This window comes from Aspergillus tubingensis, assembly GCF_013340325.1.
Source record: "Aspergillus tubingensis WU-2223L DNA, scaffold_15, whole genome shotgun sequence".
Taxonomy (NCBI): Eukaryota; Fungi; Ascomycota; class Eurotiomycetes; order Eurotiales; family Aspergillaceae; genus Aspergillus; species Aspergillus tubingensis.
In genome coordinates, this window is record NW_023336289.1 from 344538 (window position 1) to 368248 (window position 23711).

The 23711-nt window shown below is 51.4% G+C and overlaps 6 protein-coding genes across 6 annotated transcripts; 3 read left to right on the plus strand and 3 right to left on the minus strand.

Annotated features, from left to right (window-relative positions):
- Positions 1-3321: 3321 nt before the first annotated feature.
- Positions 3322-9993, plus strand: pksP (polyketide synthase alb1; the record flags this gene model as incomplete). The annotated part of the gene is made up of 5 exons (XM_035506053.1): positions 3322-3608; positions 3659-3950; positions 4003-7431; positions 7490-8245; positions 8305-9993. 5 exons carry the CDS (start codon positions 3322-3324, stop codon positions 9991-9993), a joined length of 6453 nt encoding a protein of 2150 aa, XP_035361946.1.
- A 1093-nt stretch (positions 9994-11086) lies between these two features.
- Positions 11087-13464, minus strand: AtWU_10952 (HDA1 complex subunit; the record flags this gene model as incomplete). The annotated part of the gene is made up of 3 exons (XM_035506054.1): positions 11087-12031; positions 12087-12920; positions 12970-13464. The coding sequence occupies 3 exons, from the start codon at positions 13462-13464 to the stop codon at positions 11087-11089; spliced, it is 2274 nt and encodes a 757-aa protein (XP_035361947.1).
- Positions 13465-13962: 498 nt separating this feature from the next.
- Positions 13963-15066, minus strand: AtWU_10953 (HDA1 complex subunit; the record flags this gene model as incomplete). Its single annotated transcript, XM_035506055.1, has 3 exons — positions 13963-14253; positions 14362-14958; positions 15022-15066. The coding sequence occupies 3 exons, from the start codon at positions 15064-15066 to the stop codon at positions 13963-13965; spliced, it is 933 nt and encodes a 310-aa protein (XP_035361948.1).
- A 919-nt stretch (positions 15067-15985) lies between these two features.
- AtWU_10954 (HD domain-containing protein) lies at positions 15986-16843 on the plus strand (the record flags this gene model as incomplete). The annotated part of the gene is made up of 3 exons (XM_035506056.1): positions 15986-16224; positions 16318-16684; positions 16748-16843. The coding sequence occupies 3 exons, from the start codon at positions 15986-15988 to the stop codon at positions 16841-16843; spliced, it is 702 nt and encodes a 233-aa protein (XP_035361949.1).
- A 148-nt stretch (positions 16844-16991) lies between these two features.
- AtWU_10955 (putative flavin dependent monooxygenase) lies at positions 16992-18832 on the minus strand (the record flags this gene model as incomplete). Its single annotated transcript, XM_035506057.1, has 3 exons — positions 16992-18396; positions 18450-18726; positions 18826-18832. 3 exons carry the CDS (start codon positions 18830-18832, stop codon positions 16992-16994), a joined length of 1689 nt encoding a protein of 562 aa, XP_035361950.1.
- Positions 18833-19088: 256 nt separating this feature from the next.
- On the plus strand, positions 19089-23503 carry AtWU_10956 (uncharacterized protein; the record flags this gene model as incomplete). The annotated part of the gene is made up of 2 exons (XM_035506058.1): positions 19089-19481; positions 19541-23503. 2 exons carry the CDS (start codon positions 19089-19091, stop codon positions 23501-23503), a joined length of 4356 nt encoding a protein of 1451 aa, XP_035361951.1.
- Positions 23504-23711: the final 208 nt, after the last annotated feature.

Sequence of the window (23711 nt, forward strand, 5' to 3'; positions counted from 1 at the left end):
ACCTCAAAGAGAAACCAGTGCGGATCATATGAGAGACTAGACCAGAATTTACCCGCCTTCGAAACAGTCATATGAGGTACTGTATAGTATATGAGTCTCCTGCTGGTGTTCCCTTCTATACTATTCTCTATGATAAGCTAATCTGTCTGTCACTTAAATCTCAGGTCTGTCAAATTGATGGCAACGGTTTAGGTCACTCTCTCACTTTATACTCAGACGGTGAGGCCTTTTGAAAACTATAAAATCAGGCGATGACTCCAAAGACATCTCCTGGTATGTGGCCAAAATCCCTCCAACCCAACTGGTCAGCTGCCGCAGCCCCTTGCTTGGCTGAGGTAATGATGGTCGTTACTGTCTGCATCGCAAATCCGAGGAAATTAATCTACCGGCCGAAGAAGCTTACTGTCGTATCCTGGATGACCTTTCTAGAATTCCTTCCTCGGGTCAAGTCATGGGGAGTAATATCAGTCTGCTCGCTCGAGTTTATTGCGGCTAGCGTACAAGAAGTAAGTTCGTGTACGGCCTCAATGCCGCTATCTATAAAGTCTATCATTGGTCGTAGTGTCCTATTCTCAAAAAAATTACCAGTTAGTAGATATATATATATGTGTGTGTATATATATATGTATGATGTGTAGGACGTATATAATGGTAGGAAGTAGTGGGGGAATGAAAATTAGTCCTTTCAAAGTACGTAGTATCAATTACATCCATAGCCTCCTCTTCGTCGCAGTCACTCATAGCATGTGCTACGCTATGGACATCCAAGTTATCTCTGCTACTGTAACAGCGGAGTGAGGTGGATGGTCATCATTCCAGTCGGGCCCGGCGATACACGTGCCACTCACAGGTCAACAGTACCACCCGACCTCGACCACGCTAACCTACTAAATCGCCTACTGGCTTTCTATACCGGGGATTTTATTACACTCATCTACAGCCAGTATTATACATCAGAAACTTCCACGCTATTGTGTGGATTGAACTTTATTCAAGACCTCGTGATGTCTTTTGACTCAAGTATCTGCTGATGATACCGAAAAAGTTCCCCTTTGCCAGTATGGGTGGAAGGGGACGCAGTTCGAAACAGTCTTTACAGCCTCAACAACAGAACCACCAAGGCTTACGAGAGGCTCATGCCAAGTAACCTTAATGAGTCGCGCATCCGGGATGGCTGGTACTAGTTGGCGAGTATGTGCGCCACTTGTTGACGATAAGCATCTTTGTCGACTGTGTTAGCCTGCTCCTGATTATGGAGGACTGTAAGCTGATAGTCTGGCGGACCGTGACATGATTTAATTTTCCAAGAAACCAAAGAGCTGACATCGACGTCTAAGCCTGTTTGATAGGCATACGATGTCTTTGAGACATGTTTGGGATTTCCCTCCTTTGTCAAGGTTTACCTTAGCCGAGGGATACACACTATATTTATTGGCCCACACAAAATCCTGGGACGAAGCATTGCTCCTGTGACTAAGATTGAGGGCTTGGTAAGCCTACTGGGAGTCTTCTTGGGGGATCCTTGGCAATGTCTCAGCCAGATCGTAGGGATACCGCCTCTTGATTCATACTTCCTGCATTGGCTTCTTCTCCAAATAGCCCTTTTTTGCTATCTTCCCTGGCCATGCTCACCGTCATGAGGTATGATAGCAACAGGGTTGACGGTTGCTGATCATTTGTAAGATGGACTAAAGTCGAGGAATCATTATGAGAATGCTAACTTAGAACGAATTTGGACCGCAATGGCACGAGTGGAACGTAGGGTGGCAGCACGGCTTATGAACCTTATCAACGCGACTCCTCAACTGCGGCCTCCAATACCCGTCTAGAACACATTCTCGGTGGTTAAGGTTTCATCCTGGCTATCTGGCGAGTTATTGAGCCTTGACATTTGTTGGACACATGTCAAGCATGACCCGCCACTCGAATGGAAGGTTGGATGGCCGAAGCGAATTTGAGACGATACTGATTCAACATAACCCCCTGGATCCGTGCCAACATAGTCGTCCGATCACGGAGTGCAAGTACTATGCCAGCTGAACTACTCAACACTAGCCCAATGGTACTCCCCATGTTGATTATATATTCGAGCACCATGCATGATTTTAAACCAGGGGAAATGGTGCAGAGTCAAGTCGCACCTGCAGAATGTTGAAAAATCCAACAATTAAATTAGTCCATATCCCTAGCAAGGCAAATGAACTGGCGGCGCTCGAGGACCGTGTAGATATGGCAGGAAGAATGATCCGTCGGTCAAGCTGCTTCGAGCATGTCATGTCACCACTACTACTCCACCGAGTACATTCCAGCAACAATAACCTTGTTTCCCTCGACATCGTTCGCTGACTAGTTCGTCCGAGTTTCGGAAGTTGAATAAGCCAACATACACTCTGGGGGATCTCGTTGGTAGGAAACGCAAGGTACATGCAGGGTAGCAGGGCACGGATTTTGACTGCCTGGCCTTCCGGCATGCATCTCTCTGCGTTGTTTCCACCGATATCATCGGCGAAGCGAGAAATCTTTCGGCCTGGCCCGTGGAATTTTGTGTCTCATGCCCAGGGAGGAAAGATGTTAGGAGAATCTTCACCCCAGACTTCTTCTTCGTTAGTCACGTGCCCTCTGCAAGCTGCTGATCGTCGCCAAATGGGGCGGCGACGACTTTCCTCTGTAGGACTCCTTCCCCCCTCGCCAAACGGCCGCCGCTCGCCATCGCAACGCCGTCCCTTGATGCATTACCAGAACACGGCTGCCTAGTTGCTCGATTACCACCAGAAGCAGGGGTTGAGACACCGATATCCCCTTGATAAACGTTGTGGCCTGACGGTTGAGGTAGCTCCACAGGATGTCGGCCTCGATGGACCAGAGTTCCAAGTCTAGAATTTCCAAACAGGGTAACTCCACAGAGTGCCCAGATGGTGTGCTTCTGGTCCACCGCCATGGTCGTGTCCACTCAGAGGCAGTCCCTGTCAGTGTGGAAAGGGTCCCCAGAAACGGAAACTGAAGGACACTGGAAGCTCACCAGAACAATTTAGTGCCTGTCAACTAATTGCAACATCACGATTCGCTGCATGTATTGCAATGCAACCCAATTGAGCTGCTCTGCTGAGTTCAACTCTTTGCAATCGCCCCCTAGATGCGCGTGGAATGCACCTTAACCAGTTCAGCGCATGCCGTAGTTGAGACACCCTCCCCCACTTGGCCATGGGGGCCCTAAATCTACATGTGTATAAAGTGTGCTTCTCATCGACACGGATGGGGAAGGCCAGATGGATTTTGGTCTGACAACGGCGATTGACTGATCAATAGACATCTCCCGCAAACATGGAGGGTCCATCTCGTGTGTACCTTTTTGGAGACCAGACCAGCGACATTGAAGCTGGCTTGCGCCGTCTGCTCCAAGCGAAGAACAGCACCATTGTCCAGTCTTTTTTCCAGCAATGCTTCCATGCGATCCGTCAAGAGATCGCGAAGCTCCCGCCGTCTCAACGGAAGCTCTTTCCACGCTTCACGAGCATTGTCGATCTCCTCTCCCGGAGCCGTGAATCAGGCCCTAGCCCTGTCCTGGAGAGTGCGTTGACATGCATCTACCAGTTGGGTTGTTTCATTCAGTAAGTCATTTAGTTACCTGTTATACTTGACAGGTCTGACCAGCCTTCAGCTTTTATGGGGATCTTGGACATGACTACCCTACGCCCTCCAACAGCCATCTGGTTGGCCTGTGCACCGGTGTTCTAAGTTGCACGGCTGTAAGTTGCGCCAAAAATGTTGGTGAGCTTATTCCAGCTGCAGTGGAAGCAATTGTAATTGCACTGCGACTGGGAATCTGCGTTTTCCGAGTTCGAGAACTGGTGGCCTCCGCCGATTCCGAGTCAACATGCTGGTCAGCGTTGGTTTCCGGAATTAGCGAAGCAGAGGCTAGCCGCCTGATCGACGAGTATAGCAGTAAGAAGGTGTGACCTCCCGTAATTTATTCCCCGCATTGTAGGGTGCTGACATGTGCAGGCTACTCCACCTTCTTCGAAACCGTATATCAGCGCGGTAAGCTCTAACGGTGTTACTGTCAGTGCACCACCTACGATCCTTGATGAATTCGTCGAGACCTGCATTTCCAAGAACTACAAGCCAGTGAAGGCTCCGATTCATGGCCCGTATCATGCGCCACATCTGTATGATGATAAGGATATTGAACGCATCCTGCACCAGTCCTCTGCTCTGGAGGAACTGACCGGCTGGTCACCCGCCATTCCCGTCATCTCCAGTAACACTGGGAAGCCGATTAAGGCAACGTCCATCAAAGATCTCTTCAAGGTCGCACTGGAGGAGATACTACTCCGACGACTATGCTGGGACAAGGTCACAGAGTCCTGCACATCAGTCTGCAAGACCGGTAAAAACCACTCTTGCAAATTGTTTCCGATCTCAAGTAGCGCCACGCAGAGTTTGTTCACCGTCCTCAAGAAGGCTGGTGTGAGCATCAGCTTGGAGACTGGGATAGGAGAGATTGCGATAAACCCGGAAACGCGGAACCTCACCGGCAAGGCAGAAAACTCGAAGATTGCCATCATCGGTATGTCTGGAAGATTTCCTGAGTCAGATGGTACGGAGGCCTTCTGGGACCTCCTGTACAAGGGACTCGACGTACATCGCAAAGTCCCCGCAGACCGCTGGGACGTGGATGCCCACGTCGACATGACTGGGTCAAAGAGAAACACAAGTAAAGTGTCTTACGGTTGTTGGATAAACGAACCCGGCATGTTTGACCCCAGATTCTTCAACATGTCGCCCCGAGAAGCCCTACAAGCAGATCCTGCACAACGTCTTGCTTTGCTTACAGCGTACGAGGCTCTCGAGATGGCTGGTTTCATCCCGGATAGCTCTCCCTCGACACAGAGGGACCGCGTGGGTATTTTCTATGGAATGACCAGTGACGACTATCGTGAGATCAACAGCGGCCAGGACATTGATACCTATTTCATCCCTGGCGGTAACCGAGCATTTACGCCGGGTCGGATAAATTACTACTTCAAATTCAGCGGCCCAAGTGTGAGTGTTGACACAGCGTGCTCATCTAGTCTTGCTGCTATCCATATGGCCTGCAATTCGATCTGGAGAAATGACTGCGATGCCGCCATCACTGGCGGTGTAAACATTCTGACCAACCCTGACAACCACGCGGGTCTGGATCGGGGCCATTTCCTGTCTACCACTGGCAACTGCAACACATTTGATGACGGTGCCGACGGCTACTGTAGAGCAGACGGAGTTGGAAGCATCGTTTTGAAGCGGCTCGAAGATGCCGAGGCCGACAACGACCCGATCCTGGCCGTCATTAACGGTGCCTACACCAACCACTCGGCGGAGGCTGTGTCAATCACTCGTCCCCACGTTGGTGCGCAAGCATTCATCTTCAACAAGCTGCTCAATGATGCGAACATCGACCCCAAGGACGTGAGCTACGTGGAAATGCATGGCACCGGAACTCAAGCCGGTGACGCAGTGGAAATGCAATCCGTTCTTGATGTCTTCGCACCAGACTACCGCCGGGGTCCTGGTCAATCGCTTCATATTGGCTCTGCCAAGGCCAACATCGGACATGGCGAATCCGCATCAGGAGTGACTGCTCTTGTCAAGGTCCTCCTAATGATGAGAGAAAACATGATACCTCCTCATTGCGGTATCAAGACCAAGATCAATTCCAATTTCCCGACGGACTTGGCCAAGCGCAATGTTCATATCGCCTTCCAGCCCACTCCATGGAATCGTCCGGCTTCCGGAAAGCGGCGAACCTTTGTCAACAACTTTTCTGCTGCTGGTGGTAACACTGCTCTTCTGGTGGAAGATGCTCCCATACCGGAACGCCAAGGGCAGGACCCCAGGTCGTTCCACCTGGTCTCGGTGTCAGCAAGATCACAGTCTGCACTGAAGAACAACGTCGAAGCCCTGGTGAAGTTTATTGACGCTCAGGGCAAGTCCTTTGGGGTGAAAGAAACCGAATTTCTTCCGAACCTGGCGTACACGACCACCGCACGCCGCATCCACCATCCGTTCCGTGTCACTGCTGTTGGAGCGAACCTGCAATCCCTGCGTGACTCGCTGCATGGTGCTTTAAACCGTGAGACATATACCCCAGTACCCTCAACGGCTCCTGGTATTGGATTCGTATTCACCGGCCAAGGTGCCCAATACACAGGAATGGGCAAGGAGCTCTACCGCAGTTGTTTCCAGTTTCGCACTACCATTGAGCACTTTGACTGCATCGCAAGAAGCCAGGGTCTTCCTTCTATCCTGCCTCTCGTCGATGGAAGCGTACCCGTTGAAGACCTTAGCCCAGTCGTGGTACAAGTGGGCACTACTTGTGTGCAAATGGCTCTGGTCAATTACTGGACTGCGTTGGGTGTGAAGCCGGCCTTCATTATCGGACACAGTCTCGGTGACTATGCAGCCCTTAACACGGCCGGTGTTCTATCCACCAGCGATACAATCTATCTGTGTGGCCGCCGTGCTCAGTTGCTGACGAAGGAGTGCAAGATTGGGACACATTCGATGCTGGCCATCAAGGCGTCCCTGGCAGAGGTTAAACAGTTCCTCAGAGATGAGCTCCACGAAGTCTCTTGTATTAACGCACCAGCGGAGACCGTCGTCAGCGGTCTTGTCGCTGATATTGATGAGCTGGCTCAGAGATGCTCCACAGAGGGTTTGAAGTCAACCAAGCTCCGTGTCCCTTACGCATTCCATTCCTCTCAAGTGGACCCTATCTTGGATTCCTTTGAAGATATTGCTCAAGGTGTCACCTTCCACAAGCCGACAACACCTTTCGTCTCAGCCCTGTTCGGCGAAGTGATCACTGATGCCAACTGGGAGTGTCTCGGCCCCAAGTACCTGCGCGATCATTGCAGAAAGACGGTCAACTTCCTTGGCGGCGTGGAGGCTACAAGGCATGCGAAGCTGACCAACGACAAGACTCTGTGGGTAGAGATTGGCTCACATACCATTTGCTCTGGAATGATCAAGGCAACACTTGGACCGCAAGTTACAACGGTTGCATCTCTACGCCGCGAAGAAGATACCTGGAAGGTCCTTTCAAACAGTCTTGCGAGCCTTCACCTGGCGGGTATTGACATCAACTGGAAGCAATATCACCAGGACTTTAGCTCCTCTCTCCAGGTTCTTCGCCTCCCAGGCTACAAGTGGGATCTCAAGAACTACTGGATTCCCTATACCAACAACTTCTGCTTGAGTAAGGGCGCTCCAGTGGCGGCAGTAGCTGCAGGGCCACAACATGAGTTCCTGACAACCGCGGCTCAGAAGGTCATTGAGACCCGAGGTGATGGAACAACAGCCACAGTTGTAATAGAAAACGACATTGCTGATCCTGACCTTAACCGCGTCATTCAAGGCCACAAGGTCAACGGCGCCGCTTTGTGCCCCTCAGTAAGTTACCAGCCCTGGTCCAACTACCGCGTTAGGATTAGCGCTAACCAGGTCATAGTCACTGTATGCCGATATATCTCAGACGCTTGCAGAGTATCTCATCAAGAAGTATAAGCCTGAGTACGATGGACTTGGACTGGATGTCTGTGAGGTCACAGTGCCACGGCCATTGATTGCGAAGGGTGGACAGCAGCTCTTCAGAGTATCTGCGACAGCGGATTGGGCGGAGAAGAAGACAACCCTTCAGATCTATTCAGTCACTGCAGAAGGGAAGAAGACCGCTGATCACGCAACCTGCACTGTCCGATTATTTGATTGCGCTGCTGCTGAGGCGGAGTGGAAACGAGTTTCCTACCTTGTCAAGAGGAGCATTGACCGACTGCATGACATCGCGGAGGATGGTGACGCTCACCGTCTCGGTAGAGGCATGGTTTACAAACTTTTCGCCGCTCTGGTTGATTACGACGAAAACTTCAAGAACATTCGCGAGGTTATTCTTGACAGTGAACAGCACGAAGCTACCGCACGCGTCAAGTTCCAAGCGTCACAGGGCAAGTTCCACCGGAACCCGTTCTGGATTGACAGCTTTGGACACCTGTCCGGATTCATCATGAACGCAAGCGATGCAACAGACTCCAAGAACCAGGTCTTTGTCAATCACGGATGGGACTCAATGCGTTGTTTGAAGAAGTTCTCGCCTGATGTCACCTACAGAACTTATGTTAGAATGCAGCCTTGGAAAGACTCCATCTGGGCTGGTGATGTCTACGTCTTCGATGGGGAGGATATCGTTGCGGTGTATGGTGCAGTCAAGGTGAGCTCGGCCCGCACTCAGTTTCAGAAGGTTCAAAGTGCTAAACACTGCTGTCACAGTTCCAAGGCTTATCGCGCAAGATCCTCGATACGGTCCTACCACCCGTTGGGGCTTCGAAGGCCCCCGCCAGACCCGCCGCCAGCGCTCAGAAGGCGGCCCCTGCTGCTCCTAGCAAGAGTCGTGCTAGTGCCCCGGCTCCGGCGAAGCCTGCTGCTAAGCCCAGTGCCCCAAGCCTGGCCAAGCGGGCACTTACCATCCTCGCGGAGGAAGTGGGACTCTCCGAATCCGAGATTACAGATGATCTGGTGTTCGCCGACTACGGTGTGGACTCTCTTCTTTCCCTGACGGTCACGGGCAGGTATCGTGAAGAGCTGGATATCGACCTCGAATCCTCCGTCTTCATCGACCAGCCGACCGTGAAAGACTTCAAGCAGTTCCTGGCACCAATGAGCCAGGGAGAAGTCAGTGATGGGTCCACCAGTGACCCAGAGTCCAGTAGCTCCTTCAATGGTGGCTCTTCGACAGACGAGTCCAGTGCTGGGTCCCCTGTCAGCTCACCACCAAATGAGAAGGTTACGCAGGTTGAGCAGCATGCTACGATAAAGGAGATTCGCGCCATCTTGGCCGACGAGATTGGTGTTTCTGAGGAGGAGCTGAAGGACGATGAGAACTTGGGAGAGATGGGGATGGACTCTCTGCTTTCGCTTACTGTGCTTGGTAGGATCCGTGAGACATTGGATCTGGATCTGCCGGGTGAGTTCTTCATCGAGAACCAAACTCTGAATGACGTGGAGGATGCATTGGGCCTCAAACCCAAGCCTGCACCTGCACCTGCGCCTGCACCCGTTCCCGCACCCGTGTCCGCGCCCATATTGAAGGAACCTGTCCCCAATGCAAACTCTACCATCATGACCCGGGCGAGCCCGCACCCTCGATCAACCTCCATTCTGTTGCAAGGAAACCCGAAAACCGCCACCAAGACCCTGTTCCTGTTCCCTGATGGTTCTGGCTCCGCAACATCGTACGCAACCATTCCCGGAGTGTCTCCAGACGTGTGTGTCTACGGGTTGAACTGCCCGTATATGAAGACTCCAGAGAAGCTCAAGTATCCCCTTGCTGAGATGACATTCCCTTACCTGGCCGAGATCCGCCGCAGACAGCCCAAGGGCCCGTACAACTTTGGTGGATGGTCTGCAGGTGGTATTTGCGCCTATGATGCTGCTCGCTACTTGATTCTCGAAGAGAACGAACAGGTTGATCGATTGCTCCTTCTTGACTCACCCTTCCCAATCGGCTTGGAGAAGTTGCCCACCCGGCTTTACGGCTTCATCAACTCAATGGGTCTCTTTGGCGAAGGCAACAAGGCTCCCCCAGCCTGGTTGCTCCCTCACTTCCTAGCCTTCATTGATTCCCTCGATACCTACAGGGCCGTTCCCCTCCCCTTTGACGATCCGAAGTGGGCCAAGAAGATGCCCAAGACGTTCATGGTCTGGGCCAAGGACGGTATCTGCAGCAAGCCGGATGACCCGTGGCCCGAGCCGGACCCGGACGGCAAGCCGGACACGAGAGAAATGGTCTGGCTCCTCAAGAACCGGACCGATATGGGACCCAACAAATGGGACACGCTCGTTGGGCCACAGAATGTTGGTGGAATCACCGTGATTGAGGGTGCGAACCATTTCACCATGACTCTGGGACCCAAGGCCAAGGAATTGGGCTCCTTCATTGGTAACGCCATGGCCAATTAGATTGTTATGCATTACGCCTTCCTCCAAGACTCCAGCCAGAACTGACAGCACTGCCATTCTATTGATGGAATTCGCATATTAATCCACTAATATTGTCGTTGTACCCCTTAGGATTTAAGCACACTATTGTCGTGATTGCCGTTGGCGAATTTCGTGCTGCTAATGGTCTATCTGGTTCTTGGTTTCTTGGAGTTGAAGTGATGATGATGAGAAAAGACGAACGATGTGATATACGAACCCCCTCATGTCATTTGCTACTTACTTCCTGATTGGAGTTAGTTGATATGTCTCATCTACGTACCTATGTTGCTTGATTTATGATAGAGAATGCCAATACGAAAAAAAAGTCTTATCAAACTAGTGCCTATACTCAACTGACGATTTGAGCAGTACACAGAAGGAAGCTTTACAAGAGCCGTTGGGAATGGTAGAACAGTAGTTTCCATCTCCCATAGTCATGACTTTCACTCGACTGGTAATACACGCATAGTATGTGAACGAATTTGGTTGTGTGTGTGTGTGTGTGTTTCATTCGATTGGTAGGTTATCTGATTGATTGAAGTCTAAAGCACTGTAACCCAATCCCTAGCAAGCACAGCAAAAGGCCAAGGAACCGGGACTGAACAGTGTGTGAGGAACTATGTAAGAAGATGAATACGGTGGACAGAATCATCACACCGCATCTACATACATTGTGGAAAGGGGGATGAATTGAGAGATGATGAAGGGCCGATTCAATTGAATTATTGGATAGATAATCGGGGTCAGATCGGTGAGGTATATGCATGTTATGCTGTGCGGTGGCGGGGTGAGTTTGATAGGATAGCTAGATAGGGTGGATGGATAGATAGGCGGGGATGTAGTATGAACAGGGAAAGAGAACCTGATGCAGAGCCGGAATCGGTATGTATGCATGCATGCATTTATGTATGCAAGGGGGGCGAATACGAGGGAGGCCGAACGTTGATTGATAAGTGGCGTTTGGCGGGGTGGGTTGGTAGGGTGGTGGTGGGTGGTGGCTGATGATAGGAGTGACGGATCGGTCGAGCTGGAAGGAAGAAGTTCGTAGGGTAGGGTGGTATCGATGAGTCGACTAAAGGGGCATTTCGGAACTGAATCTGAGCGCACTACCGCGACCTGCAAGCGATGAACCATTGTTGATGCCAGGGCTCGTGGGCCGGCTATTACCTGCAGTCCATTTGGGGCTTCGCGGCTGCGTGCTGGTCGAGCGAGTCGACGGACGATTCTTCCGGATTTCCCGAAGTTCTTCTTCCTTCCGGCGGAGCAGATCTTCCCGGGATGTGAGGGTTGCTTCGAGTTCGAGGACCCGTGCGAGATGGCGGGCTTCGTCGTTCTTCGTGTTGAGTTCGCGCAGATGGGCTGCGTCTCCCTCGACCTTCCGTTTCAGGGTCTCGTTCTCGCTGCGCAATTGGCGAAGCTCGTTGCCTGATTGTGCAGCCACGGTCGAGGCGGTCTGGTATTGTTCGCGCGTGTATTCTGCTTGTCGGGCTTCGTATTCGGCTTTGCGTTCTAGCGAGGCGTTATCTTTAGTCAGACGCCGGATGTCTTCCCTTGCTGATTCGAGTTCGGTTGCGCTGCCCCCGCCTGCTTTGAGGGACTCGCGGGCCTCTTCGAGTTCGTGTCGGAGCTGGGTTCGTTCGTCCTTCAATTTCATGAGCTCTTCTTTCTGCTTTTCAACTCGCTGGTCGGATGTGGCCTTAGCTTGGGTGAGACGGTCATGCTCCCGTCGGAGTTTGTGGAAGTCTCTGGTCCGTGTTTCGTAACGGTGCTGCAGCTTTTCCAGCACGTTCTCTCTTTCTTGAAGACGGGCTTGGGCTCCTGCGAGAGCTTTTTGGAGCTTTTCGAGCTCTGCTGCATGTGAGTTCTGCATCTGAACAATATTCTTCTCTAGCGTTTGGAGTCCACCGTTTAATGGTTGACTAGGGAATCCAGTCGATTCAGTGGACTGGGTTGGTTCTTGCGTCGGCTCTTCCGTCTTCGTTCTCTTGGCTGACTGTTCGACCTCATCTTCTTCCTCCTATCTCGATGTTAGTGCGACACATCAGGACAATTTGACATTCTGATCGACTTACGAATGCTCGTTTATGGGCTTGAGAAGTCGTCAGTTGAATGTCGACACCAGGTCGACTTTGCAGTTCTTGTTGCGACGTCTCAAGCTGCTCAGGGCTCAGAATGTGCAAAGGTTCAATGTGAGGTAGAGACCAATGAGCGTTAAAGTTATCCGAGACAAGGCAAGTGAGAAGCTCTTCTGCATCCTCCTGCACCCCAAGAGCATCATCCTGAAGGTCACCAACCACGTCACGGAGACGTATGGAGTATTGCAGGAGAGTCTTAAGACGTTCCGGTTCCGGCAGGCCAGAGAAACATAGTTCGATATGTTCACTGGAGTTTGACACTAACAGACGAACCACCGGAAGCAGATTTCCATTGCGAGCGAATGTGGTTCGCATGTGTTCCACCGTGGGTGTCTGGCTGCTGAAAGACTTATCTAAGGCGATGATAGCAGCAGGGGCTTTATATGTCTCCATAACCCCGTCATTACGCGTGGTTTGAATCCCAAAACTCAAGGAATCCTTGACCATGGAAACCTCAATATTCGTGCCCGATCCCATTTCCTGGCGTGGACGAGTATACGACAGGCCCTTGCCCATCAGATAACGTTCAACCACCCGCTGAGTCTTTTCTCCTTGCACCATGATAACCAAATGTAAATCACGCATGCTGGCTGCCTCCAAAAGGTAGCTTAAAAGCAAAAACTTTGCGCTTGAGTACTCAGCCCAAGCGGCCTCCCTCCCTAGGTCCGACTCAGAGTCGTTGATATGTTCCGCGATGTTCAGATCTGGGTGCGTGGAAATATTGCTCAGACGGTTTAGTATTTCATGCATCTTCGGTACAAGAAGATCACGCTGCTTGCTAGTCAGTATACAGCAAAGTGACGGAGGGTGGACATCGAACCTGATAATCGCCGAGGAAATCGCGAATACTCTGGCTTTCGCTCGTCAAGACCCGCTCATAGTCATCCTTGACCCTGGAATCCATTGGAAGAGGCACAGCAAACTCCGACGGCCCAAGATGGACTGAACCAGGTATTGGCTCCTCTGCGAAGTGCATTGATAATGCACTAGGCTGAATGGTCTGAGGAGGTCCCATCTCCAAAGGTTCGACAGGGGGGATTGTAGTATCATGATCCACTTCAACATCTTTAGGATGTGTTGGTTCCTTATCGACCCTAACGCTAAGGGGAGCTGTCGTCTCGGGTACAGGAACAGGGACAGAAGGCTCTATGTCTCCGGCAGATGATGGCGTCGCACTTTCAGGGCCAGGGTTGGCTTTTGCGCGTAGTTGTGCATATGCATTTCTGAGCTTTTCCCTCGGGGTGGACCCTTCAAACTGGCTGTATTTCTCCATGGTATCGGACAACGACGGCCCTTCCTTCTCTTGACTATCCATGCTGTTTCTCGATTTTGAATGGAAAAGTTGGTTCAGTAATGAACGAAAGCTTGAAGCAGAAGGTTGACTCGCTGGGGTTTGCGGACCGTTTACAGCAATTGACTCGGGTACTGTACTCGCACGTCTGAATAGCTGGGGTTCATCGACTGGATCAGACGGGGTTTCAGGTATTTCATCAGCTTCTTCTGCCGGGTTGGCTGGCAATAGCGCGGGTAAGTTTGAAGTCGACGGCGCAGCAGAAGATTCGTTATGCGGTGTTTCCGGGATCCCTTCAGTGACGTTCGGTGTGTCGGTATTTCCTGGGCGGTAAGGTGTGGTCGGCGTCTCTTCGACTTCGTCCGAAACTATGGGTTGGCGGGGAGTCGAGATGATAGCAGCGACTTCAGTAACACTGGCAGTGGGCACCACTTCCGGGTCAAGTGGGCTGTCAGTAACCGATTGTGACGTATGTCTGGGCACTTCTGTATCAACACCGGAACTACTCAGTAATCCGCTGGCTTAGTCATCCAGACACAGGGTAGTTTCAGGTACGGTGCTAGGCGAAACAAAGAGAGGGGGGGTCGAGGACTGTCTAGACCGGGATTCGTCAGTCGGGGCTTCAGTCTGGGGCTGACTGGGTCTTGGGCTTAAAGAGTCTCTACTGTGTTCTTGAACACTGGAGACGGGTGGCGGTGATGGTGATGGTAGTGGTGGAGTGTTACTTCGAACAAATTCCTCCTGGGCCTGATCTCTTCGCTTTTTGTCCTCCCAGACCTGCACGGCAACGTTGTTGGCGTTTTCCTTCGGTTCCTGGTATTGCACGGCAGGCAGTTAGAACAGTGAAGCTCCCAGTACTTCCAACAAGCCTCCAATGAAGCAAGGAATGGCAGAAAGTAGCGGATAGATCACTAAGCTCACCCAAGTAGGCGTCCAAGGTCCTTCCCAGTCAATCAAGTATTGCGATTCGGTCTCGTCAAGTATACAGTTGATAAGCCACTCGTCTGCACTCAGAGCTTCGCTATCGGTGTCTGCCTCGTTGTCGCTAGAATGAACGACGTGCTGGGTTCTCCAGCGTTTCTTTCGTTTGTGGCTTGTGTGGCTTGTATATATCGTAGAAGTAGACTTGCGCTTGCGCGACATTATACGCAAGCAGAGAGCGTGGCCGAGGTGTAACAATCCATGGTAGAGTATTGGAGCTAAAGCGATGGGATGTTGAACGAAAGGTGGAATAGCGAAGGTAGAAGAGCTTGCTGAGGTCGCAGTGTTTGGAAATGCAGCTATAGTCCAGGAAAAGGGCGAATCCTCGAAAGGGGGGCAAGGATGAGGGGTGTTTGGAGGAAGTGGATCATAAGATGGATTGAGGAACAGTCCAGCTGGTGATGAAGTCGACGGAACCAACGCGGGTGATCGACCGGCACGTGATGGCTGCTTATCGGCCGGGCCTACGGAGGTAAAGAAGGAATTCAGCTTCGGGAACTTCTCAATGGGAATAACAGTATATTTCACCTGGTAACACTGGAGTGAAGTAAGTCTTTGTTAACAAGATCAATGGAGGAAGGAGGTTGGTTTCAATGTTACTGCAATTCCGTAGTTCCCCGAAGCGAAGACGGAAAGGATTCCCATGCATCGGTCTGCATTCTGGACTCGACCAGCGGATGGGCCGGTTCTTGCATGCGCAGAGAGCTTTATCTCGAGAAGATGGTTTGTAGCTGTAGCTTACATGTAGCACAAAATGAATGTACTCAGTAATCTGTGACCGTTTCTGGTGGGAGCCGCCGTCTCAACTCAGTGGTTGTTTCTACAGTCGGCAGCCCTAAACCCGAGGAACGAAGCCATCCAGAGGCCAATACGAATGTCAGTTGACTTACACTCATTGAACTTGCCACTAATTCATCAGCTATGTTGAATATCGGGCTACGAATGAGCTGAGAATCAGTGAGTCTGATCTGTTTGAGGGTGTCTCCATTGTTCACTTTCGATATTGACTATAAACACCCATAGCCTCGGGTAACACCGCGGTAATATCCCTCTTTGTTCCAATTGTTACAGAAATACATAAGAGTGAGTGTTTAGTAGATACCAAACTGATCAGTGTTTCATTTTCTAGTCCAGGAGACTGTGGAAAAGATGGCTTCATCACTATGGGGTATGTCATCTACATCACTCGCCTTCGGGCTTCTCATATTGCGAGTGGAAGTGAGATTTATAGGTTAAACTATGGGACATATGCATTGGGCTCAACTGCATGAATGAATCATTACATGCTCAATTCTTTATGCAATTGTGTCGGTGAAAGCGCCCCGGAGAAGCTACCAAAGCTGCAGTAGGGAAAAGCGGGAGGGTTAAGCCAGCATAACTGCTTCCCGGGCACTTATCAGGAATGTGGGGAAGCTTTTGCAGCCATTTCTCTCTACCAACTAAATTCCTCCTCCCAAAGAAACCCTATCCATCACTTTTACTTGCCCCATTGGCTACCTCATCACCAGCAACACCAGTCCAATCCTCTATTCCTATCCCTCGTGGAAAAGCATAACCAGGACCAATGGAGTCAGTACACAAAATCCTCGCATCAGCGCGTGCAGCACCCTACGGAAATCTCCTCCCAGCCGGGGACGACCTATTCCTCTCCGTCGCCGAAGCAGTACAAGACCACATGAGCAACTACGATGCATCGCATGATTTTAACCACATTCTTCGGGTCCTGGCACTATCCCAGCGCATTCTATCCGCAGAATACAACACTACGAAGACCTATGACCCTACCGTGGTCCTCCTCAGCGCGTAAGTAATTAAAAAACCACTATCGTAGCCAGCCCACTACAAATTATATTACTACCATTCCACATTCAATCAGTTCTAACAAAACAACAAAAGCCTTCTCCACGACGTGAACGACAAGAAGTACGCCCCACCAGTCATCGAAGGTCAGCAGCAGACCTCCAAAGTGACTCTGGTTTTGCAGCAGGCCGGAGCCTCAGCAGCCCTAGCAGCTAGGGTAGAAGAGGTGGTCAATCACGTTTCTTACTCTTCTGAGATCAAGGACCTAAGGAAGGTGCTGTCTGTTATACAGCAACATCCTGAACTTGCTATCGTGCAGGATGCGGATCGTATTGATGCCATTGGAGCCATTGGGATCGGTAGGACGTTTACCTTTACGGGAGCTAAGTTGGCGGGTGCTAGTATGCAAAATTCGAGAGAGCATATTGATGATAAGTTGGAGAAGTTGGAGGGGATGATGAAGGTAAGTCTTTTTGGAAGCATGTGGTTATTCGTTTATGTGCGTATGTGCTAATGTGGGTTGTAGACTGCTACTGGGAGGCAGATGGCTAGGGATCGTACGGAGAGGTTGACCATTTTTAAGAAGTGGTGGGATGAGGAGACGATGATGGTGGGTGTTTAGGGTGGTGCTTTGCTTTAGGGTGCTTTTGCATATTTAGATCATAGAGTATGCATTTAGCTGCGATAGATAAGAGTTAGAGAAACTGTCTATTAATTTCTTTGACGTCTATTTATGCAGACTCGTATCTATCATATGATTGTATACTCTATCACAATCGAGCGTCTCGAGATCCCTCCTGCTCCTTCCACTTATCATAGTCGAAGCCAAGTTGCTCTAGGCTCTTGATAGAGCTTCGCTCCTCACCCTTCTCTGCGAATACCCGCTTGATCTCAGACATTCTTTGCCGTATCCACCTTTGCCTCTCACCACAATAACTACACAGCTTCCCAGCACCATTATTGTCAAGGCCTTGCCGGGGTGGCGCCGTCGCCGCCCAGTCATGCAAGAAGTTGTGGTAGTCCGCATCCTGCGGAAAAGGTAGCAAATGAAATGACGTCCCGTTGCCCTTTTGGGCAATGTTTGCTTCCTCCCAAGCTTTCATTTCCTCCTGTGATGGAAGGCTGAGCCTTCCTGACCAAACGCGGGCGAACACCGCCGCTTGGTTCTCGGATAGTGGGAGAGGAATTACCCTCTGTGGAAGTGCAGCTAAGACCAGAGTTGTGTCATAAATGTAAAACAGATGCTGGTATACATTCAGAGTGCGACGGCCATCGGTGATCAGAGGTGGGTTCAATGAAGAGAGGAAAGGGAAGGAGTAGAGATAGCCAGTGCAGAAGACGATGGCATCAATGTCTTGCTCAATGTGACCGTTTGCAAAGCGGACCGCTCTGTTGTGTGCATGAGGCGGTAGGAACTCCACTATTTGTGGAAGATAGATTTTATCCGAAGCAGTAGATGCCAGAGGGGTCTCTGTTCGTTGAGATACCAGCAGTTTTCCCTTGGACACTGCGTTGATTTGATTGCCAATATCTAATCCAGATGCCGAAGTTCCTACCACAATGACCTTCTTGTCTCGAAATGGCTCTGCCGAATCGAAGAGCCTCGAATGAGAGATCACCTCTGGATATGCCGTATTCCAGGTTTGGATTCCAGGAATATCAGGGGTATATGGGACGTCGAAGTGGCCACTAGCAACCACCACAGCATCGTATGAGTGCGTTTTCTCGACCCCTTCACGGAGGTTCTTGGTTGTGAGAGACCAAGCATGTAGAGCGCCTTCCGTCTTCCGCACATCCACCACCTGCGTCTCGAACTGTATGACATTTTTCATGTCTTCGGCATACTCATCCAGATATTTCTTTACGGCCGAGTGCTTCGGAAACACCTGTGAGTCCGGCTCAAAAGATTTGTCACTAAATCCCATCATCTCTTTGGGGATGTTAGTGTCCAGTGTCTTATACAGCGGGGACACAAAGACTGGCTCTTTAGACCGGTCGTTGCCTCCAGTCGGGTACCATAATGGCTCTTCGAGCGGTTTGTTCGGATCCAGTTGTGGCACCGGAGTGGTCAGTTTCTCCTTCAGGGTCCCCGGACAGTAGTTCCAGACTCCGCCTGCAGAGCTTCTTTTCTCGAAGACATCAACCCGCTCGAAGCATTTCTCAGCAAGAAGGTACCTGCGGGGCTCGTTAGTGACTTGAGACTATGATACACTCAGGTGCTTCCCTACTTGACCGCAGCAAGACCCGACGGTCCAGCTCCGATGACAGCTATACGACGGATTGGGGTTGAAAGTGCCATTACTGAGGCAAGCTCCGAGCAGACAGTGAGAGTTGGAAGGATGATTAGTATGTCTCGTCCTTGAGTCCGAGGGGCTATCGGAGGCGAGCCGATAAGCTCATCCCTAGTAATTAGCCAGCAGATGACGATTGCATCACTCTCGCGATGGATGCCGTGCTCTTCGGCATTTCCCTGGCTGCGGATTATACCGATCAGGAAAATAGTAACTATCTACACCATATCAGAGCTTAAAATTAGGATCTCTACTCTTAAAATCTTGTGCGATCGTAAATGGGCGGAGATGCCCAACGAGATAAATGGCGTACCGACCATGACGTAGATTACCCGCTAAACATCGAACTCCGCGGAGAAAAGCACAGGTAATATTACGCACCCATACGGGGGGAATCTGGGCTCACCTCCGCATCTTTCCATCTTCAATTCTCCCGCGCGTCCTCTAATATCCGATCGGCCAACAACAACAACAATACTGTTGCTTCGTGCAGACGCCATCCCGCCCGGAACATGCAAGGCCTATAATAAAGGACTGGAAATGCGGATATTACTTGTTCATTAAGCGCCTGCAGCGATGGACGCTCACGAACAGCAACCTCCGGTCTCCGAACCTCTACGGTCGACGACCCCGATCCCTATCGCGAAGCTCGCCCCGGAGCTCGAGAATCTTTCGGACAGCTCTATCCACGCCGTGGTGACCTTGCTATGGCCCTATTCATCATCAACTCGTTCTCTCAGCCTCCTGCTGGCGGAGCCGGACTTTCGCCTTCGACGCACGAATGGACAGGTCAAGGTGGTCTTCCATGGGCTGGTCGCGGAAGAAGTAGCCAAGTCGCACGTCGGAATTGGCGATACTGTCTATATTAGGCTGGCGGGATCGAGATTTGTGGACAATGGGGTGTCTAATCAGACGCCAGGAAGATGCATCGCGTGGGACATTAACTATGATGATGGCGTTTCCATTGAGGTACTTTTTCGGACTCAGCTAGTAGTGATCAGTTACAGTCCAGTGCTTACCAGTGTTAGATCTGGCGTTCTTCTCAACATCTCTCCACTGTGCAAGTAGACCGCCCATCATCTCCGCCGCCCACTATCGACAATGCGATTGAAGAGGCACCATCCACCCCTCCTGCCAACGGATACCCTCGCCCAGATGGGACGAGTCACAACGCTAGTCTACAGGCATGGCAGTCACCGGCTTTTGTCGAGCGATCGCGCACATCGCTGGGCCACCTTTCGAGCTCCATATTCGACCCATTCGCAGAAGAAGATGGCTTCGTGCCGGGGAAAGGAAGGAAGCGACCAAGGTTTAGCATGCGCGGCAGTGATTGGCGTCTCGTCGATGAACCTGCGAGCCCCGAAGACATCGACATTCCGGGAGATTGGACGGCTATGTTTGACGACGAGGAATGGCTGAAAGCTGAGATTGGCGAGGATGATGCGGAGGATACCAAACAGTCCCCAGAGCCATCTGAAACTCGCGACGTTGAACCAGTATCGGAGGGGCCGCCCGATGGCGCGCAAGCTGAAGGTACCGCCACTGAGTCCGAGCAAGTGACACCTGAGTCCACTACAGAGAAGAAGTTGAACGAATCAAGATCCGATGCGGAATTTCTTGTGCCTGGCATTGTATCGAGGACCGAGGCTCCAAGCCCGCGAAGGCACGGCATACCCAACTTCGCTGGTCATCTGCCAATAGATACTCCGCGCCTTCACCCTATCCCCTCTCCCGGCCTGCCTGTTCCTTCACCCTTGGTTAGCACTTCAAACAGCCCTTTTGGGTATTTCGGAGCCGTGTCAACTACCGGCCAAACTCAGTCTACTCCACCAACAACTGTCAGCCAAAATGCCGCCGATTTGGCGCTTGAGGCTATATCGGAGATGCCACCAGAGACTATTATCAGGAACTCTGATGAGCATGTGACAACAATGGTCAACGAGGAAGCTACTACTTTGTCCGAACCAGTTTCACAGATGCGCGAAGTGGGCTCTGAGTCGGAAGTTGACCATGCTGTTTCCTTACACGGAATGGTCAACGCAGGGGCTCAAGGTTTAGAGGCTATGCATGCTCAAGATACTACGTCGTCTTTGTCTGTTCTTCAAACAGCCACTCCGCATACTGCCTTTACTTTCGGTATTGAAGGTGGAGATACTGAAGGAGCAATGCCACACGAAGAAGAACGGGCCAAGGTGGAAGAGGACGAGGAACGGCTCGAAGCACTTGGGCAATTTGAAGCACGGGCGGATTCCAGTATGGCTGTGGAGGAGAAAGGAATTTACCACAGTGTGGTGGAAAGGGCACAGCACGACCTAGAAGGCGAAGACCACGAATACGAGAGCGCTAGTCAAAGCTCAATCATCGAGGACGCTCGCTCAGAGGCCTTGAGCGAAGAATACGTTTCGGAAGAAGACGAGCAGCCCGACGCCAGAGCAAGACATGACATCGAAATTATTTCCGAAAGTGAAGCAGAATCACCGGAGAAATCTCATGATACCGTCAGGAGAGAATATGGATATCACCCCGAAGATGACGAGGAAGAAGAACTCGATGAGGAGGAGGACATTTCTGATGAGGAGCCTGAATCTGAAGAGTTGGAGGATGATTATGATGAGGACGGATATGACGATCGTGTTGATTCTGAACTTGAGTCACAGGAAGATGAACTGGAGGCTGAATCGCCTCATCCCATCAAGAAGGCCGAACCAGAGGTTATTGTGCTCGATAGCGATAGCGACGAGGAGCCTTCGCCGAGCGTACCAAGGCAGCCCGCTGCAGCACCGGCAGCCACATATACTCGGGAACCCGACGTATCCCCATCTGCGGATGAAGCATCCAGCTATGGGACATCGGAGCCTGGCGAATACGAAGAATATGAGAGTGAGGAGGTTGATGACGCGGAGGGGGAGGACTATAGTGATGAAGACGTCGAAGAGGGTGGCGAATGGTTTGTGCGAGACAACCAAGAAGCCCAAGAGCGAGAGGTGGAGCCGGTAGAGGTCGACTTGATTCGCCAGGGCCGCGAAATCGAGGGGAGTGAAGGATTACATTCCGACGAAGTGCAGGTGGCTCATAAACCAACAATGGAGCCGCACAGTGATGACGAGGCCATCGGCGTAGAGCAGGTACATTACGGACACGAGAGCGAAGGAGATGTGGATATGGATGACGGGCAGCGGGACACTGAAGATGCTGATGTCAAGGCCATGGAAGCCGAATCGGTCCAGGATGAAGAGATGCACGACCTACAAACCGATGATGATCAGAATAACGATGAACAATCCCGTGACGAAACAGTCGGTGACGAGAAGGCTCACTACGTGGATCCTCATAGAGAAGACGTAGAACAGGAACGTCTTGAGGAGCCAGCTGGTGCTAAAGAACCAGAGGTGGTGCACATAGAAGATGAGGCAACAGAAGAACCAGTTCATCTTGCAGAAGGTCATGAAGAATCCACAGAGGGTGCTGTCCTTAGGGCTCCATCCGATGGCGCCGAGCAAAGCATCGATATCGACGGACACCCTGGTTACCACGCCGAACATGAGGAATTAGGGATAACAGAAGTCATATCACACGAGGCACATCCCGGGGAGATCGCATATGCTCAAGACACCATCCATATCGCTCAACAAGATGGGGCCGGTACTGAAACCGTTCTACAGTATCCCGAACCCCCGATCGATCCCGAGCTTTTCGACGCGGGCACTTTTCCGACAGAAATTAGTAGTGAACAACAGGAGGCACATACCTCCCACGAGCAGATACAGGATGGTGAGGATGCAGGCGTGCCAGAACAAGCCCAGCACATTGACCCTAGCCTGTCGCTAGATGGTGCTTCTCAAAGCTTGGGCCTTCCTGACTCGGCTGCCCATGTTCCCAAGATGCCAATTCTCCCACAGAACCAGCTGGTGACTCCAGAGTCATCTCAAATTAATGGAGTGGACATTCCTTCTGTCCCTGTCTTACCGGTGGATGCAGCCCTGCCAACCCCTGAGCCTACCCAGGAAAGGTCAGATTTCCAGGTGGAAGACGAACCACAGCCCACCGTTGAGGTAGTTACAGAAACGACAGCGACGGTGGTGACAGAAACCCTCCCGCAAGACGAAGACGCCCAGTCTGAAGCTGAATCGATCTCTACCGCACCCGAAGAACGGGCAATTTCGGATGACGACAAGGGAGCCCACACAACTCATAGCGAAGACGAAGTCCTACTCGTCGGCCATGACCGCAAACACCTTCTCAACCTCAACCGCAACTACCCGGGCCTGCGCAGCAAATACTCCTACTTCGCGCCCCTCGCCACCCTCATCGACCACTACAACGCACTGACAGACACCATCTCAATCGTATCCGAAACTCGACCCGCGATCCGCTCAACTACGGGCAGAAAGGACTACATCCTGACCTTCGGTGTGACCGACCCATCCCTCGCCGGCACAATCCTGTACGCCCAGATCTTCCGACCCTACAAAACCGCCCTGCCAACCCTAGAAGAAGGCGACGCCATCCTCCTCCGCAACTTTAAGGTCAAGAGCTTCAAACACTCCATCACCTTGTCCAGCGTCGACAGCAGCGCCTGGGCCGTCTTCAACGGCCCCAACGAAGCCCAAATCGACGGCCCACCCGTTGAGTACGGCGCGGAGGAGCAAACCTACGCCACGGACTTGCGCCAATGGTATCACGAAGACGGCATGGCCATGGTAGCCGATTACCAATTACAGGCCTCGATTGAGCAGGAAAGTCGCGAGGCCACCCCCTACAGTACCGGCGGATTCAGCGATTCGGGCAGCGTGAACAACGTTGATGGACGCGCGGACTCCTCGTTCTCGTCGAGTCGGGGCTCCGGCTCCGGCTCCCGGAGGCGGAAATCCCATCGTCGGATTACCATCCATGAGTTGCGCGATGGAAGGAGATATGCCGAGGTTGGGTCGCCGAGCAGTAAGGAAGATATACATGAGTTGAGGGATGGGACGGTGTATGCGAACTTCTGATTTTTATCAGCGGGTGTGTATAGGGCTTGGAGTTGTGCTTGCAGTGTAGTAGATCTAGATGATTTATGAGTGTATCTATGGGTGTTTGGATTGATGTTTCGTGGCATGTGTGGGAATGTTTCTAGCAATCATGGTAACTTTCGCAAGAGTATAGTTAGAGCAAACGTCTCTATTCAAAGCATCCTTGCATCTTACCCGCAAGATGCTT